The following is an 18,886-nucleotide window of genomic DNA, read 5'->3' as shown; positions in this document are numbered from 1 at the left end:
ATTTAAAAAATAAAGTAAACCCGTCCCTCCCACCCTCCATGCATACACATACACATACAACAAATGCATTTGCGCACACACAGACGCACACACAGACACACTCACCACGAGACTAAAAGAGGCACTTTACTAGACTGGACTAGACTTGACTAGACTAGACTCGATTCCACTCCACTAGACTAGACTGGACTAAACTAGACTATACTCAACTCGACTAGACCAGACTCTACTCCACTCTACTAGACTAGACCAGACTCTACTCCACTCCACTGGACTAGACCTGACTCTACTCCACTCCACTAGACTAGACTGGACTAGACTGGACTATACTCGGCTCGACTAGACCAGACTCTACTCCACTCCACTGGACTAGACCAGACTCTACTCCACTCCACGAGACTCGACTCTGCTCGACTAGATGCAACTAGACTAGACTATACTCTGCTCTACTAGACTAGACTAGACTAGACTCTACTCCACTCCAGTAGACTAGACTATACTTGACTAGACTAGACTCCACTCCACTAGACTAGACTAAACTAGACTAGACTCTACTCGACTCGACTAGACACGACTAGACTCTACTTGACTCGGCTCTATTCCACTCTTCTTCACTAGACTTGAGTAGACTAAACTAGATTGGACTCTACTAGACTATACTCGACTAGACTCTGCTAGACTAGGCTAAACTAGACTACACTCTACTAGACTCTACTCCACTCCACTCTATTCTACTCAACTCGACCAGACCATACTGTACTATACTGTAATACTGCATTGTGCAACTGTTGTTAAAACATTACCAGAAATATGTAGGTCGACACCATAACTATTGGAATGTTGTTGTACTGGTCTCTTTAAGTTCAGCAATGCGATGCTCACAGGTCATGGAAATCTACACTGTATAACGTGTAGTGCGTGTTGTATAACGTGTTGTGTAACTAATAAGTTCTAACTGAACAGCTGCTTATTGTTTAAAGGTAAGTATTTGCGTGGATTCCATCAGCCGTGTGTGCAGTCTGAGTTGGCTGTGTTGACAGAACTCAGATTTTCATTCGCTAACCTCATGCAGGCTGATTTGAGGCTGACGTATGGTCCTATTTAAGGCCCATACAGTGAAAAGAAGCACTTGCAGACCCCAGGAGCTCATCAGGAGCTGTCTTGTTAACGTGCTCCTCGTTAACTGCACTCGCTCTCGCTGTGCCTTTTTTTTATGAATCGCTTTAAAGACCAACTTAATTAGATATTTTTTGACATAAGCTCCACTTCGTTAACGAGATGTCTTGTGTTTCTTGGTGCACGTTTAGGGTCCTCTGCAGATAATTGCGGGGAAACAAACCTTAGTTCACAGAGAACTATCACTTCTTCATTTTCCTTGTGGGTGAAAAACAGATGCAGACCTTTCATTAGCTGCCACCTGCTGTTTGTGGTCAATAAGGGAGGTTTTCTGGAAGTAGTCGCACTTTGACCCAGGTGGCACCAATCTCCTGTCATTTGGAGCTCGATGGGACTCATTGACAGAAAATGTATCTGTCTGAAGCGGCGTAGTAGAAATATTGTTTGCTTCCAAAGAAGGAAATTAATACAGTCGGTCCACTTTATGAACATTACAGCAAGAAAATATATAGAACACCCGCGAATGCATTTTAAAGAGGAAGGACTGGCGTTCTTCTTAAAGGGTGAGGCAGGTCGGACAACCTGTATGGCGGAAACTCTAAACCCAGATAAACAAGCATATGTCAAACATCACAAGGTCATGGCCCATATGAATGTTGATCAGTTGAGAGAGAGGGGAATGCATCCTCCTCTTGACATACATACCAACACTAACTCAAGGAAATTATAATGTGAGGGTGGAGCACGTAGGTTCCATGACACTGGAGAAAATGTAGTTTTGCAATGTCGTCAGTCTGTCTACCACTTTGGACATTATTGGGTGAGAGACAGAGATGGGAAACTTTGTGCATGTGCCAATAATAATACAACAACAGCTATTTACCGAAGGAGCTTGAGGCAGGTGCAAAGTGGTGCGGCCATTCAGAAATGCGCCCTTTTAGCCTTTATAGAATTCCACAGCTCTGACCGTGATGCTAACTCTAAGGCCTTGTCCACACGTAGCAGGGTTTTTTTAAAACCGAATATCCTTCCTCCGCCGTCTAGAAAAAAACTTACGTACACACCACCTTGTTTTTAGAAAAAAGATCATCCACATGTAACCACATAAGTGCGTTAAGCACATTCAGCTGGCAGTGTGTCCCGGTCTGACCCGAAACAGGTTTCGGTTTCTTTTTTTTNTCTACCACTTTGGACATTATTGGGTGAGAGACAGAGATGGGAAACTTTGTGCATGTGCCAATAATAATACAACAACAGCTATTTACCGAAGGAGCTTGAGGCAGGTGCAAAGTGGTGCGGCCATTCAGAAATGCGCCCTTTTAGCCTTTATAGAATTCCACAGCTCTGACCGTGATGCTAACTCTAAGGCCTTGTCCACACGTAGCAGGGTTTTTGTAAAACCGAATATCCTTCCTCCGCCGTCTAGAAAAAAAACTTACGTACACACCACCTTGTTTTTAGAAAAAAGATCATCCACACGTAACCACATAAGTGCGTTAAGCACATTCAGCTGGCAGTGTGTCCCGGTCTGACCCGAAACCGGTCTCGGTTTCTTTGACAGAGAACATGCCTCGGACGTGGAATGGCAAGGTGAGCGAAAAACAACCGTCCTTAACGTCGTTCTTTGCCTGTGTTCTTGTACATGGAGCGGTATCTGGGCCTGGACAGGAGACGACGCCAACACAGTTCTGAGGGTGTCCACGCTGTTTCCAAATGTAAACACAGGTCGCGTATGTGATGTAAACAACATATTTTGTCGCAGGCAGGGACGTTTTGAAACCTAAAACCCTGGTTATTGACGTCTACATGCAGACGCATAAGACGTCTACATGCAGACGCATAAAACTTCGCGTTGGTTGAAGGTTTTTGAAGGAATTGTTTTTAATGCTGTAAATCTGCGTTTTCATGTGCATGACAGGCCAAACCACAGAAAAATATCTTTGTTTTGTGAGATACCGTGCTACGTGTGGACGAGGCCTAAGTGCGGTAGTTACTGAATGTAACTCCAGCATGAGCATGCAAGAAATAAAACAACAAAGGGTTTGTTATGTTAGCATATATGAAGATGGTGCTGGAGAGAACACTGCTGTTTGATGAGGACATCAAGAGCACAGACAAATGGTGCTGATGATGCTTTCAAAGTTTAACCACTCACCATTTGTCTCCTCTGATTTTAACCAATCAGCTTTGAGATCCTAGCAGCAATTTGTCAGTAATATTTTCTCCCCTGACATCGACCTTTGAAGAGGTCGTCCAGGGCAGCTCTTGTAGTCAGAACACACTCAGGCCACTACATATAAAACTACATATGCTGAGTATTTCTAGATAATATATGGGATTATGTGGAGACTAAACTTGTGCACTACAGGCCGATACAGAGGAAGTACAGTTTAACATAGTTTTAAGAGACCACTTAATGGATTGTAAGAGTCTTTATGGCCATTTTCCAAATTGCCTTTCAGGCTCCTTTTCAGCGAGCCTTAACACAAGAACCTGTGTTGCCCATTTCGACTGTGCTGACATTAAAACCTGTTTGAAGAGTCTAAATTGTTTTAAAGAATGATTTGCCCCCCCCCCTTTTTTTTTTTAAAGCTGTGCTGTGCTTTGAATTTAGTTTTTTTTCTGCGTGTGGCTTTTTTTTTTGTTCCTTTAACAAAACTTCAAACTTCCACTGGAGAACACTTGGCACACGCTGACACTAATGCAGTCTAGTGGAACAGCTCTGCTGCAATAAATCCTGCCTTCAAGGTAAGATTTGCTCTCCTGTTGTTCTGTTGAGGTGTTAATGGACGTTTTGGACTGTGGTGCTTTTATGTTGTGTTATTGCTAAGAGTTGTCTTTAATATGACGTCCACTCCATTGATATCAGTGAGGGAAGACATTACCTTTAGCAATCAGTGTTTAACCCAAATGTGTTGTGAATACCTTTTAGCTTGGGCACACTGGTCTGAATGTGGCTTCTGATCCCAACCTGTGAAGGTGGGTCCGATAGACTTTTTGCACAGCAGACGTTTTGACTGAGATGAATAGCACCGGTGTATTATTAACAATGGCACAGTTCCTTTAAGTATCCCAGTAAGCCCTGACAGTGAGCCAGCATGCACCACAACAGCCATTATTAATACTCCTGTGCTTTTCCTGCTGCGACATGTCAACATGTCTGCTGTGAAATAAAGCTCTGCTCAGGGTTTGGTGGTAGACAGTCATGTTTGTTATTCAACAGTTAGATACTGCAGTCTTGGAGGCCAGGCTGTCTGTTGCACCAGTATGCTGTGTATATGAGTGTGGAGGTAATGCGATAGGTAAAACAATACATTCAGCTTTCATTTTTTTTTTCTTTTTTATGGTATTATAGGTTTGTTATATAGTCATGACTCAATAATCCGACCCTTAACAATACAAAAACCTTGCTATCTGACAGGTTTTGAAAAACGAACAGAGCCCATCAGAAATAGCCTTAACATACCAACAGCCTTGGATTCTGACTCCGACATGACATTTTATGTCACAAATCAGGGTAACGGCGTATTATCTGACTGAACAATCTGACAGATTGGCTACGTTCAGACTGCAGGACTTAATGCTCAAGTCGTTTTGTTTTTTGTTTGTGAATTCCGATTTTTTTGCGAGTTTGTTCACATTTCCAATTAAATGCGACTTGTATGTGATCTGCTGTGTGAACTTCATACGACCCAAAAGTGTCCCGCATGCACAGAAGAGGACACGACGATGTCACACGCAGTGCGCGTGCTCAGTGTTTACGGAAGTAAACACGGATGGTAACGGTGGAGCGTATCTGCCACTCCTCTGCTGCTGCTACTGCTGATGGTGGAAACAGAAGTGTGGACGCTAACTAAACTGGCGTCAGCGGCCAAATACTGCCTGTGTGTTCCAGCTATAGTTTGTCGTGTATCAATGACGGGCTGGTCGGATAAGTGCCGTTCAGACAGAAGTCGCACGGCAAAAGATCAGATACCTATCGGATTTAGGACCAGTTACCTTTGATGTCAACCAACAGGCCTGTGCACAATCACACCGTCAGTTAGACGTGAAATCCATCCATGTGTAGTGTTCTAACAATACACTAGTTATTATAACAACTATAAACAATAAATATTAACAACGAATGAGCCTTCCAGCATCAAGCCCTCCTTGTATCTCGACCTCTGACTTGACAATCCGACAGCCTTGCTATCTGACATAAAAGAAGGTTTTACATTTAGTGTCGGATTATCGAGTCACGACTAGATTTCCAACAAACATCAGTTCTCTCTCCTTCCAGCAGTGGCTGTGATGTTTCCATCGCGGTGCAGGACTTTATATTTCAGTGAAAAATGATGCCACACTGAGTAAAAATATGACCACAAACACCCAGAGTTCAGAGGATTAAACTATCCATCGTGACTGCACCGCTGTCCTGAATGCACGCGTCGAATCAAACTCTGGAATAGAGTTTTGTTAATAGTAGCATTGTCTCAATCAGACCCACTGAGTTGGATGTGCAGTTGTTAAAGGAAGGATATAAGTAAAACACTGGATTTTTTTCTGTTAACACTCAAACAGTTTAAAGCCCATGTGTTTTCTGTGTAGTTTTTTTGTACAGATTGCATCAGTGCAGATATTAATGGAGCTCCTTTCAGGCTGCAGAGTGGATGGGGAGCTGTTTAAAGCGCTCACGGTTCCAGTCTGCTGCCTCTCAAGGTCTGACTGAGGAGCAGCGACCCGTCATGAAAAGAGAGAAATCCTTACCGTTTCTGCACTTTTGTGTTTTTGTGGTTTGATGGTTCTACTGAATCCTGTCTGCTCCGTCAGGTACGAGCGCTTTGCACAAGATAGCGTTTGCCGAGACGGAATGCATTATGGATGTGAGAGACACAGAAACAGGGTTTGTGGCAGTACAGTAGGCTGTTGGTTGTCTGCAACGCCCTCCCTCCCTCCAACCTCCCTCCAGCCCTCTCGCTCCCCAAGTGACCACAAAGCTGTCACGGAGATTGATGGACGGGAGCAGATAAAGAACACCTCTCTGCCACTTATAGAGCCTCCTCTGGACTACCCGCCATGTTGCAGTGCAGCGTGTGAAGGGGGGGGGGGGGTAAAGGAAACGAAAGCAGGGCAGACAGTGAATTCTTATTGACCTGAAGGTGTGCTTTATTTTCCACATGACCTCGGGGTGCTGACAGAGTGGCTTCATCAGTGACCCAAATTAATGCGCATGGATGAGGTGTGTCTCTTTTTAGTTGCTACTCGGCCACGGCTTCTCCTCTTTGTTTCAAACAGGAAAGCAGTGCTAACAATGCTTGACAGTGTTTGTGTCCCCGTTCCATGTGTGGAACATATTGCCGTTTGAAATCGTAAGATTTTCAATCCTGACTCATTTACTAATGCAAACAAAATCCTGGCGACAGCTGGTACAGTTTAGGACCCCAGCGAACACTGAGTGAGCAGCTGCTTCATCAGGAAATGTTCTCGTGGCCAGGTAATCTGAATCTAACGAATTTTAGCCAATATGATTGGTGTGTGATAAAGGGACCACCAGTTGTTAGCTCGGAGGCAATACAGCATTCACAAACTGTTATTTGAAGTCATTTGGAGCGATAATAAGCGCTGATATTATTTATTATTTACATTATTATTGTCTTACTACTAAAAAACTTGTCTTTTACCTCATTTGACACTCTCATCTTTAACCCTCCTGTTATCTTTGGGGTTAATTTGACCCCATTCAGTGTTTCTCATCTCTAAACAAGAGATTGATATAATTTTTTCGATTTTATTTAAAGGGCTATTGACACATAAACTTCCATCCATCCATTATCTATACACCCTGGACAGGTCAGCAGTCTATCACAGGGCTACACTTAGAGACAGACAACCAAGCACACTCACATTCACACCGACGGACAATTTAGAATCACCAATTAACCTCAACATGTTGTTGGACTGTGTGGGAGGAAGCAGGAGAACCCGGAGAGAACCCACGCTGCACGGGGAGAACATGGAGACTCCACACAGAAAGATCCCGGCGTGGTAAAAATTTACATATTGTTTGCTTCCAAAGAAGGAAATGAATACAGTCGGTCCACTTTACGAACATTACAGCAAGAAAATATATAGAACACCCGCGAATGCATTTTAAAGAGGAAGGACCGGCGTTCTTCTTAAAGGGTGAGGCAGGTCGGACAACCTGTATGGCAGAAACTCTAAACCCAGACAAACAAGCATATGTCAAACATCACAAGTTCATGGCCCATATGAATGTTGATCAAATGAGAGAGAGAGGAACGCATTCTCCTCTTGACATACATACCAACACTAACTCAAAGAAATTATAAAGTGAGGGCGGAGCACGTAGGTTCCATGACACTGGAGAAAATGTAGTTTTGCAATGTCGTCAGTCTATCTACCACTTTGGACATTATTGGGTGTGAGACAGAGATGGAAAGCTTTGTGCATCCATCCATCTACTATCTATTCACCGCTTAATCCTCACTAGGGTCGTAGGGGGCTGGAGTCTATCCCAGCTGACTCAGGGTGAAGGCAGGGAACACCCTGGACAGGTCACCAGTCTATCACAGGGCCACACTTAGAGACAGACAACCAAGCACACTCACATTCACACCTATACGGACAATTTAGAATCACCAATTCACCTCAGCATGTTTCTGGACTTGTGGGAGGAAGCTGGAGAACCTGGAGAGAACCCACACTGCATGGGGAGAACATGGAGACTCCACACAGAAAGATCCTGGGTGTCCTCAGCGGGATGCAAACCTTGCTGCGAGGCGACGATGCTAACCACTGAGCCACCTTGCAGCACACATAAACTTGAGTGACAATTTGAATTCTGATATTTTCTGGAGGTTTAAGTTGCTGGGGTCAAATTAAACCCAAGGATAAAAGATGTCAGTAAATATGAAGGTAATAGGAGGGTTACGTTATATATCATTTCCCACCATTTTTGATCAAATTAATTGGTTTTGCTTTGTTTATCGTTTTGTTTTGACGTAACAACAGGAATGCAAATCCACAGCATTTTCACTTAATAGCTGATTCATTGTTTAAACAAACTGTATAAGAAACATACAGTGAAATGCTTCTAAATGCTGATAGTGGTATATTCAACCATGGACACGTGACATCTGCTTCCAGTTACCGCTCTATGACAGAAATGCTGTTTTTCTCCTCTTGATGACCTCTAGCCACTATCGAGCCACTCGCTGCCTGAGGGATCACCTCCTCGGGTCACTCCAGTATTTATCACAAACAAACTGCAGCCTTAACGACGAGAACGTGTACCTGGGTACCACAACTGATGTATGATGGACTGTTTGATATGCATGTCCTTCATCTTTTGTCTTATCAGTTAATATATTTGTAAACTTTGAAATTAATAGCAGCAGTGAATTGATTAACAATCAATCATCAGCATCCCTTAACAGTTAGTAATTACCTCTCTGTGAAGTAGTTTTAAGTCTGCCATTCTTATTCATAGGAATCAATAAATCCATGTACTTTAATGTACATTTCGCTCAGTATAGATGCCTCACCGTTTACGTGCCTCCATTCAATAGTCATACTAGAGCTGTTGCGGTACTGCTAATGCAAACAAACACTTTTACTGAATATCAGCGGTGGGAAGTAAAATGTTAAATCTTTCCTATTAAAATGACATGATAAGCTGAACAGTTCACAAGGACTGCAATGGCTGGCTTGGAGGTTCAGGCTGACAGAATGGTGTGTTCGTGTAGCTAGAACCATCACAGGAAAATATCTTCCCCTATGAATAGTCAGCTGGCAGATTCAGAACAATTTTGCAGCCCAGTTTCAAGTGTTGGACTTCCTGTTCCAGAGGCAGATTACCACAGATAAATTGTCAGCTGATGGTGAGCAGTGTTAGCTGTAAATGTGGGAGGTATCAGTAACGCTGTACTTACACTGCGCAATGTGTGTTTCAATTTCAAATGGACCACAAAAATGCTGTACAGTGGCGGTCCCTTGGCCTGAAATCTGAGGAATAGAGCTGCCATCGGTTCTGTGTGTGGCTGTCTGGGCACCCATGAAAATGCTTGTAATGTCCCCCGTCTGTCCTGCGATGATTTGAAGCTTGTGTGAGGAAGGTCAGGTAAAGGTCAGCTGAGCTTGAAGGAGCGTTGGGAGCCAAACCACAAAGCCAGTCCTCAGCAGGCGTAGAGCAGCAGTTTGTGGAGCTTATTACAAAGATGCTGTGCTGCACAAGAAGATAACTGGGAGCTTTTATGTTGTACAAATGCTTCTCATTATGGTGGATGTAGCATATGTTTCGTTGTGCCGCCTCCATTTTGTTCCACTACCAACAGAGCAGCAATCAACCACGGATGGACCCTCGCGGCGCTAACTCCCGCGCTGCAATTTGCTGCAACCTGGCAAATAGTTTTTTATCTTCGCAGTCATCATCGCTCTCTGGATTCAGCTGTGTCAGTCTGCGGTGCTGCTGGCACCCCTTTGGCCCGCTCGCACAGTGGCCAATGAGGCCTAAAATGCAGAGATTTACTGCTGCAACACCTCGGCCTAAGACACAGTCCTGGCTTTTACTGAGGGGGGCCCTGAGGGAGGCAGTCTGAGGAAGATGGAGAGGAGGAGGAGGAGGAGGAGCAGGAGGCTGATGACTAAAGCAAGAGATGGAAAAGCGAGTTGTGTATCAGTGAAGCTGGCTTCATGACAGCTGCTCATAGTCGTCCCTTTGTTGAAAGTTACACGAGGAAAAGGTTAAATTTGCGTCTTACTGGCGACATACAGTCTAGTCCTGCAGGATGTTGGCTCTGCCGTCTTCTGGCTGTGACTTCAACATTATGCTGAAGGACAAATCCGCCCTTATATATCATCAATCTCTCATGTTTGATGCTTCTTTTGTGATCGCCACCCCCTTAACCAGAACACAATGTGAGTTGTTGCTGCAGTGGTTTATGGATTTTTGAGGCCACTGTGGGTGGAGATATTAACGTCTCTGCCTTTTCTTCAACGCATTTCTCCTTGTAGCATTACTGTTGAACATCGGTGCAGACGGTGAATCCAAACTTGGATGTTAACAACAGCCCAGCAATGCAGGCAGCTGCTGTGAACTGCTGAAATACTTCAGGCTTAATATGTTTCATTAAAGCGCCTCTTGCGATCACAATGGCATCATTTTGGTGTTATCATCCACATCAGCGTTGCCATAGTAGAAGTTACAAAGAAGAGCTGGGTGGAGGGTTGTTTCTGATCACAGCTGACAGGGGTAGCAAAGATATTTATTGTTTGCTCCACAGTGTGAGCCACGAGGAAAGTGCAGAAAAAAAGCCTTTGAAGCAAAAACGAGCCCTTTCAGAGGCCTGCCCCTTCGCAGAATCATCAATAAAAGATAAGGGAAGGAAAGCAGCGTGGAGATGAGATGGTGAGGCAGTGACAATGAAAAAGATGAAATAGCCTATTTCTTTTCATTGATCCATGTGCCCGATGGGAGGTGCACTGAAGGGGAATTAGTATGTATTACAACAAGTCATTGCCTTATCCACCCTTTACATGAACACCGACGTGTGCATGCACAGCTAGAGCTTGATCAGCCAAGTGTTTACACGGTTAAAGGAAAAGTCTGGCTGTGTTCTGTATTTTCCCCGCTGTCAGCTGATTGCATTGCAGCGCCTTCCTCTGTGCCATAAAGCTGCATTGTCGTCCAAAAATTATTCAAACACCCTGTTTCACTGGGTGTTCTTTCATTACCATGAACACACATACTGCAGTTTATCCTGACTCAGTTCCACACACACACACACCATACTTGCTGCCCAAAAATATTCGCCAGTGCTCCAAATCTGCATTCATCCTCGGCTGGAAATAGGCACCGACAAATGCACTATTTCCCCCAGTTTGTGATAAAAACGTTGCAAATTAAGCAACACATCTGTGACATGTCTTTAAAGATTTGTATCTGAAGTAGGGAAGTTCGAGGTAGCTTCATAATTTGTGCCGATCTGTTAGAAACAACACGTGTTTTTGTGATTTCATTGCTGGAATAAGACAAATAAGCTTAGACATACATTGCATAATTGTGGGATGCTTCCTGCTCTTTAAAACCATTTTTTTTTGTCTTTTTGTTGTGTTTGTGAAGATTCTCAGTCATCCAGGTCATGGTTATTCTCGTAGATTAACTGTAGCAACTGGACTTGCTTGCGTTCCTTGAAAACGTTTCACCTCTCATCCAAGTCTTTTTGGTATGTTGCACCAGAAAGTCAAACCAATCCTCCAGGATGCACTACATTGAATGTGTATCTCACTTGTGTACTCTGGGTTTGCTTTGCAGTCCGTTGAGATGATGAGCATGCCTTCTACGGTTTATTGACCGCTGTATATGGTCTGACATGTCTGACTGTTACATGTGGTAAAAATTCAATGTGAGAAAATATGCATTATTCAATAAGTAGTCTTCCAATTGGGTGCAGATGAACCCAGCTCCATATCCTGGATATTTCTGATGCTTGTGTAAATGGCCTCTGAAACAGCCTGCTGCAGGGCTGGGCTGTGAGGAAGATGGATGTAAAATAAAGATGGATGTACTTAAAACAATGTGTGTGACCACAAAGTTCAGACGCTATGCCTATAAATATTAAACCATACCGGATTTAAGTTTGGCTACCATCCCTACCTGAGTAGTTTTCATGTGAAGCAGTACACCTCTCCTGGCGCTCCTTCAAACGCTCCCTAGAAGTCCCATTATGTAAACATGTCGGTCACCATTTGCGCAGGGCACTGAATCTCCTAAATGATGCCAGAATAGCAACTTTTCAACTTGAATTTCAGTCTGGGTAAGAGATAGAAGTCACAGGGCACCAAATCTGGTGGGTGACAATAGTGTTGTTGTGGCCAAAGCAAACACTGTGCGTTTCCAATGTGCCGTGTCGGGGCGCACCTCGCACTGGAGCACCAGCAGGCCATTGTTCCACAGTTAAGGTCATTTCCACAAAGTGTTCTCTTTCAGGACATTACAGTAGAACGCTGCCTTAGGAGTCTGATCCTGGAGGATTGATTCCAGGTTTACCAGCACTTGAATGTTGAAGAAACCAACCAGCATGCTCCTGGTGGGCTGGCCTTTTAAACCGTGAAAAGTGCTGTTTCTTCTCTTGGTGGTAGCTGCTGACTGATGATCCTTCAGGTGAAGGTGGAATCACCCTGTTGGTATCTACGCCACATGGGATGCTTGCTCTCTGCTACGGTTTACATGTCATGAAGATATTCGCAAATGGGTACCGAAATGTTCACAAAAATGTGCTGATAGCAGTTTGTCACGGGATCTTGTGACTTGTGACAGTTGCTGCTCGTACACGCTGCAATCATGCGACCTTCACGTGTTCCCTGCATGTGCACTACAAACAGTCTTGTAACATTTTTGGATCACACCTTGTACAAATCGGTCTAACAGCACCTTTCACATCACATATAATCATTCGGCCATTTTTTTTCTCTATAAATGCTGACTATTGCTGCTTTAACGTTGTTACTCGATAAACCATTCGGACTGTATGCGCAGTCTTCGGTGATTTATCTTGTTTTTTGAAGCACTTTGACAGATACAGGCCCGACAACCTGGAGTTATCCCAGGTCACAGCCTTTTGTGTTTGCATACCGCGATGAGTTGTCGCGAGGCCTCGGAAAACTAGTTCAGATGTTTGAGTTCATGTTGATCTTTATCTTTCCCCATTGTTCAAGTTTGACAGTTGCGCCACTAAAGAAGGAAAGTTGGTGTTTAGTTTCAGAAATGAAAGAAGAAAGCTTGAGTCTGTGCCCGGGTTTAAATCATTACAGATTTCCAGGGTTTATGGTGGTGGTTTTACTGTCATGACACTACCGCTGGCTCTAGCCTCAGATTCAAGCCATATGTCAAGCTGATGAGCTTTCTGCATTCATCCTTGTGACTGTCAGCAGATCAGGCTGATTTGTTTTACTCCTTTTTCCCAAGTGCAAGACATATCCATAGTAAATGGGTATTAATGTAGTGTAATTCATTAGCAGGAAACTCCTAACACCAAGTAGTGGAGAAAATCTTTTTTCAGCATATATATGATTAGTCTCATGCTCATAATATAAATCATGATATATTGGATTTCTTATGCACTTGTGCACATTTATTATGCACTTGTGCACATCTGTAGAGTCATTCATCTTCAAAGGCACTGAAATGCAGCTGGATCAGTGTACCAATATTAAAAAAAAAAACAACCACTGAGCACAATGAATGTCAGGGTCACCTTTATTTGTTACTTACAATTTTTGACAAGTTTCTTTTTCTTTCAGGTTTGTCTTTTTACAGCAAAACTTTTTGTTTCAGGAGATACAATTGCAAATGTTCCAATCCTCAACATCCTCAATTAGCACTGGTTATGTATGTTAAACCTTTGAAAACATCTGTTTCTTTACATCTGGGAGGGTTTGCACTTGGAAACTAGCATGAGATGCTACTGATAACACCTCTGGACTAACAAGAACAGGCTCCCATCTAAATATATGGGAAGAGAGACAAGATGTGTTGGAGACCAATTGGCAGACGATTAAAACTCACAGCAGTTCTGTAGCAACGGGGCTTTATATGACACTCCATAAAGCTGAACAAAGAAATGATCTCAATGTAAAATGGCAGCTTGAAAAAATGCAATTAGAAAATTGCAAAGGCTTCAATTTAAAATAAATATTTTATTTTGCTTGATTTACCTCAGTTGTAGAATGTGCAAACACCTAAATGCTGCTCTGAGCCGTGAATGAGCTGTGTTTTGTAATGTCGGAGAGAGTCTACTGAAAGGTTCTATTATTTTCTAATTGGAATTATCCATCCATCCGTTATCTATATACCGCTTAATCCTCACTAGGGTCGCGGCGGGGCTGGAGTCTATCCCAGCCGATTTAGGGCGAAGGCAGGGGACACCCTGGACAGGTCACCAGTAATTGGATTTATTTTCATTTTTATCATTAAAGATTTTAGATGACATCAGGTGGAATTTAGATAACAAAAAAACTCACAGTGTTGGTTCTACTGGATCTAAGCGCAGCTTTTGACACAGTAGACCATCACACTTTATTAAATTGACTCAGACACCTGGTCGGCCTCTCTGGTGTTGTTTTTAACTGGTTTTGCTCCTACCTCAGACCAATGTTTTTTATGTAGGTATGGATACATGTCCCTCAGGAACCCATAAAATTAGGTGTGGGGTTCCCCAAGGCTCAATTTTAGGTCCCATTCTTTTCAATCTTTATATGCTTCCTCTTGGGGACGTCAGGAGACACGGCATCAGTTTCCATAGCTTTGCTGACGACACACAGCCGTACGTTGCTGTGTCTCCTGATGACTCAGGGCCAATAGATACCCGTTTTAACTGCATTTTAGACATCAAGTCATGGTTGGCAGAAAATTTCTTACAGCTCTACCAGGACAAAACTGTGGTTTTAGTTGTAGGTCCCAAAGGCCAGAGAGAGAAGCTTTTATTAGAACTACAAGATTTTAAACCAGCACATTTTGAAAAAACCTGGGCGGGATTTTTGACACTTTGTGCTGCTTTATGTATGAGAAGTGCTATAGAAATAAAGTTTGATTTATTTTAACCTAGCACAGTGAAGCTTGTGGGATAATTGTTACTTGTCTTCTGTGCCATTTAAAAACTGTAATAAACACATTTAAATCAATTTTTTTTACCTTTAAAATCGCCATCATTTCCATGATCCATCATGTTTTAAATCAAATACACAATAAATACTAAACATTATATCACAAATCACAGTGTTTGTTCGAAAAACTCCAGTTATTACATGCACTGCACTGCATTCATTTTCCTCAAGTCATTCAGCCTAATGCTCAGTGATTTGACACATTATATAGAGTAACCTACATGCCAGGGACTAGAGGTGGGCGATCTAGTCAGAAGATGCTATCATGATCTTTATGAGTAGCAAAGCAGCTCGCCGTCTGTATCACAGTTCTCACAGATTTAGTTGATTTCATGTTATCACATGAGTAGTTGTACATATGGTTGCCTGGATACAGTGACTGCCACTTGAAATCAAGACTTATTTCCCAACTCAGGAATCTCTGCATCCCATTTGCACTTTGATTTTATTGAGAAACTTCTAAAAAGAAGTAGGTATTCGTGTCTGCTTTGATACTCAGCCCCTGCTCCTCCTGTTTCATGTTTCTCTGTGTGCATTCTTGTCAGATCCCTGTTGTGGTGGTCCCTGATTTCAACTGACTCGCCAGTGAGCCTCTCGTTGTGTGGACAGACTCCAGCTCCGGTCTTGCACTGCAGCTGGTGACGTAGTCGACTGTCACGGGTGGACTCGATAGAGCAATTCAAGGATTACTGTCACCAGCTGCAGAGTTGGAGTCAGTCCACGGGGCTCAGTGGAGAGGCAGCAGAATGAGAAGCGCCACAGCAGCACCCTGACCAGCCTGCAGGTCCAGAAACCAGACTGGACGGGAGCTTCGCTGGTTAGCCGTGACTGGACTTTTTACAAACAATACTTACGTATAGCACACCTTCACCATTTCTCTGAAAAGCAGATGAAATGCTAAATTAGGATTCTAAGTGCTGAGTTGTATGAAATAGGACAAATGGAACAAATCAGGAGCTCACAGCGTCGGCTCTCCAGCAGGGTAACTGCAGGTGGGGCTTTTGGAACTATAGATTGTAAAGATGGAAGTGTTGAGCTATAATACCACCCACTGGTTTGTATTGTGGCCAGTTTGAAGCGTATGGTCGGCACCATCTTTTGTGTTTGGAGCTTTCCAAGTAAGGAGTGCGTGGGTGTTACCTTTCAAGAAAGTAAAAACATTCAACCTACCAGAATATTAAAAGTCAGGCTCTTGTTGGTTTGACTCATTAACCACAAACACATTAGAAGTGTGTGTGGAGGAAAATCACTGTTTGTTCTTCAGGGAGGATTCTTCCAGGTGTCTGATTTAGTAGAATAATGGCTGCCAGTCATCCTTCATGCGGCTCACATTAAAGCCTTATATAAGTACATTTGCACTTTAAGGTATTAATGCATGAGCTATGGACCTATCACATAAGAGCACCGGTACTGTTGCTCAGAGACAATCTTCTGGAGAACACTAATGTATGTGCTGCTATTATAGCACAAAGAAAACATGACTTGCCTCTTTGTTTAATAAGTACACACATGGATGCATGAATCTCTCGGCAGTGCAGTCGTCATCATTTATACAGAGAAGAGAGAATTTATGCAGTCTCGTCAAGGTCTGCTCATCTGTGTCCTGTGTGTTGTCTGCATCTTTTGTTCACGGTGTTTTCATCCTGCAGGCCAACCTGAACGACTCCCACAACCAGATGGTGGTCCACTGGGCTGGAGAGAAGAGCAACGTCATTGTAGCCTTGGCCCGAGACAGCGCAGGAGCCACTGGACCCAAAACCAGCTCTGTAAGTCCACCTGAACACATCCACGCAGAAGAGGGACATGAAAACTGGACTGCTTACGCCTTTTATATTCCATTTTAACCCTTATATTATATCCAGGATACAGTCCTAAGTTGTTGTTGGTTTTTTTTTTAGTTGAATCAGCAGCGCAGCAGACGGTGTGTGTTCACACTTGCTTAACATGTTTCTCGTGCTTCTGGTGATGTTATGATTGTTGAACTACACATTGATGACTCCATCTGCTGCCACACACACACACACACACACACACACACACACACACACACTGAACAGAACAGAACATTGAACACAGCATGCCAGGTCTTCCTCTTCTGTTTTCACTTCCCCACCTGGTCTGCTGCACATCTTGCAATCTGAAAAGTTACCCTCCACAAACTCTACTAGTTAGTTCGGCTCTGATGTTGATACCAATAGACTGAAGATGCTTTTTGCTTAATAAAAATCTAATCCAAAATCCCAAAATATCAGCATCCGTCATGTTGGACAACGCAAACAAGACGATATCTGATTTGAAATTTTGGGCCAACAGCTGCCTCAAGTATCAGACGGCCCCAGACGCTGGTTAATCTGTGACGCTTCTCTTTATAAGACCTAACAGAGTTCTAATTAGGGCATAAAGCCTTAAAAGAAAATTGATATTTTTTAATTATCCCTTATCTCTTATAGCCATAACTGTAGAGACAATGTTGTGAAAGGCCAGACGTTTTTAAATGCTTTAATGTCTCCTGAGGGTTGTGATCAAGGGGATACTTAAGCTTTTTTTTTTGTTAATTACAGATTAAAGGAATGATTTCATTTTGGAATTGAGCAGTCTCCTGTCTCAGCTTATCTAGAAGAGGTAATGGAGTAAAATCTAGATTAGGGCTCGACTATCTCAGCTTTATTTCCACATTCAAAAGTGGATATTCACTTATAACATAGCACAGTTCTAATAATATTTACAAACCGCTTGTAAATCAAATCTGATACAGTTAAATGAAATGGACTTGCTGCTGTTTACATGTCAACATCGTGGCTGCTTAAGTCACCATTAGTGCCACAGGCTGACTGGATGAGCTACTTCACAGCCCCAAATCCTGACGCTCGCACTTTAGAACTTTGAAAGTGACAATCTTAGAACAGAATTAAAGAGCGCTTAAAGGTTTATTTAATGTTCCAACACCTGTGTTTGCCAGCTGTCTGTCATGTACACTGGACAGCTACCAGGCTACCACCATGACACAAGACGACCACTTCAGCTATTAATGAAGAACAGCAAGAACACACGGTTTAGTTTTTTTTTTGTTTTTTAAATACCAAATATGAAAGCAGCTTCAAAGACGCCAGCTTATACCTTCAGTTGCGAAACTTGTCAAAGCTCTTTTTAATCCAGATCCATGTTTTTTTTTTTATCAGGAGCAGGCATTAATTACTTCCCCTCCCGTCTTTGTCGTCAGGTCTACGTGTCCTATGACTACGGAACCACTTTCACGCTCGTCTCAGACAAGTTCCAGCTCTCAGGACCCAAGGTGAAGGAAGGCAGCAAGCAGGTCATATCCCAGTTCTACCACAGCCCAGCAGACAACAGGAGGGTAAGTCACAGCCACATTCTCCTGGAGAGAAGGTACCACTGAAAGTAAGGTTATAAACACAAGCACAGAGGGGGATCTATAGACAAGACTGAAATGATCAGTTCAGGTGTATTCACAATGAGCACATGCAACCTTATAGGTATAATAGAGGAAGCTGAAAATAACATGGGTCACATAGAAATCAATTCAGTGAATCTTTACGAGTCTGCAAGCTCTCATTGGGTTCTTGGGAACATCTCTGTCTAAGATGGTTATTGATCCAAACAGTTCTGGAAAGTGTCGCCACCCTTTTGACACTGATCAGTTATTCTTTCATTATTCTTCTTTTGTGGTCTCCTTCTTAACACAAATGTACCTTGAAGATCTACCAGATTTAGAGGTCTGTAGACATGTTTTTGGACTTCATGGTCATAGCGTTTGGACCCCAGCTGTTCTCAAATAATACTTTGAAGATGACACATTTTGTCTCGACCCAGTAGAGATATTCAAAGGCTGATAAAACTTCTTGACTCCATGGTGTGGTGTTTTTGTAAGCAGGGTTGTACCTAAATGATAATCTTCGAGTCCAGAGCATTTCTAAGATTTCTTCAACTGCAGTGTTTAAGACTAAATCAAACCACTTTTTTTTTTTTTCCTACCTGTGAATAGATATTAACGAGCCACTCTTCTGTTTATCACTGAGCACATTTTAAAATATTTTTTCTGTAATCTTCTCGTGAATACAAGCCTGTATGAGCTGTATGAAATGCA

At 42.9% G+C, this 18,886-nt stretch overlaps 1 protein-coding gene across 1 annotated transcript in view; it reads left to right on the top strand.

Moving 5' to 3' along the window:
• The window catches only part of sorl1 (sortilin-related receptor, L(DLR class) A repeats containing), a 125,646-nt gene that overhangs the window by 16,911 nt on the left and 89,849 nt on the right, over positions 1-18,886 (top strand). Inside the window, exons 2-3 of the mRNA XM_008280571.1 lie at positions 16,431-16,547; positions 18,002-18,136. Of these exons, the coding sequence (XP_008278793.1) occupies positions 16,431-16,547; positions 18,002-18,136 (252 nt within the window). The remainder of the gene's footprint in view (positions 1-16,430; positions 16,548-18,001; positions 18,137-18,886) is intronic.

This window comes from Stegastes partitus, unplaced genomic scaffold, assembly GCF_000690725.1.
Source record: "Stegastes partitus isolate 25-593 unplaced genomic scaffold, Stegastes_partitus-1.0.2 Scaffold199, whole genome shotgun sequence".
In the NCBI taxonomy this organism is placed as follows: Eukaryota; Metazoa; Chordata; class Actinopteri; family Pomacentridae; genus Stegastes; species Stegastes partitus.
Note: the sequence above shows the minus strand (reverse complement) of the source record. Positions and strands in the feature narration are given on the sequence as shown.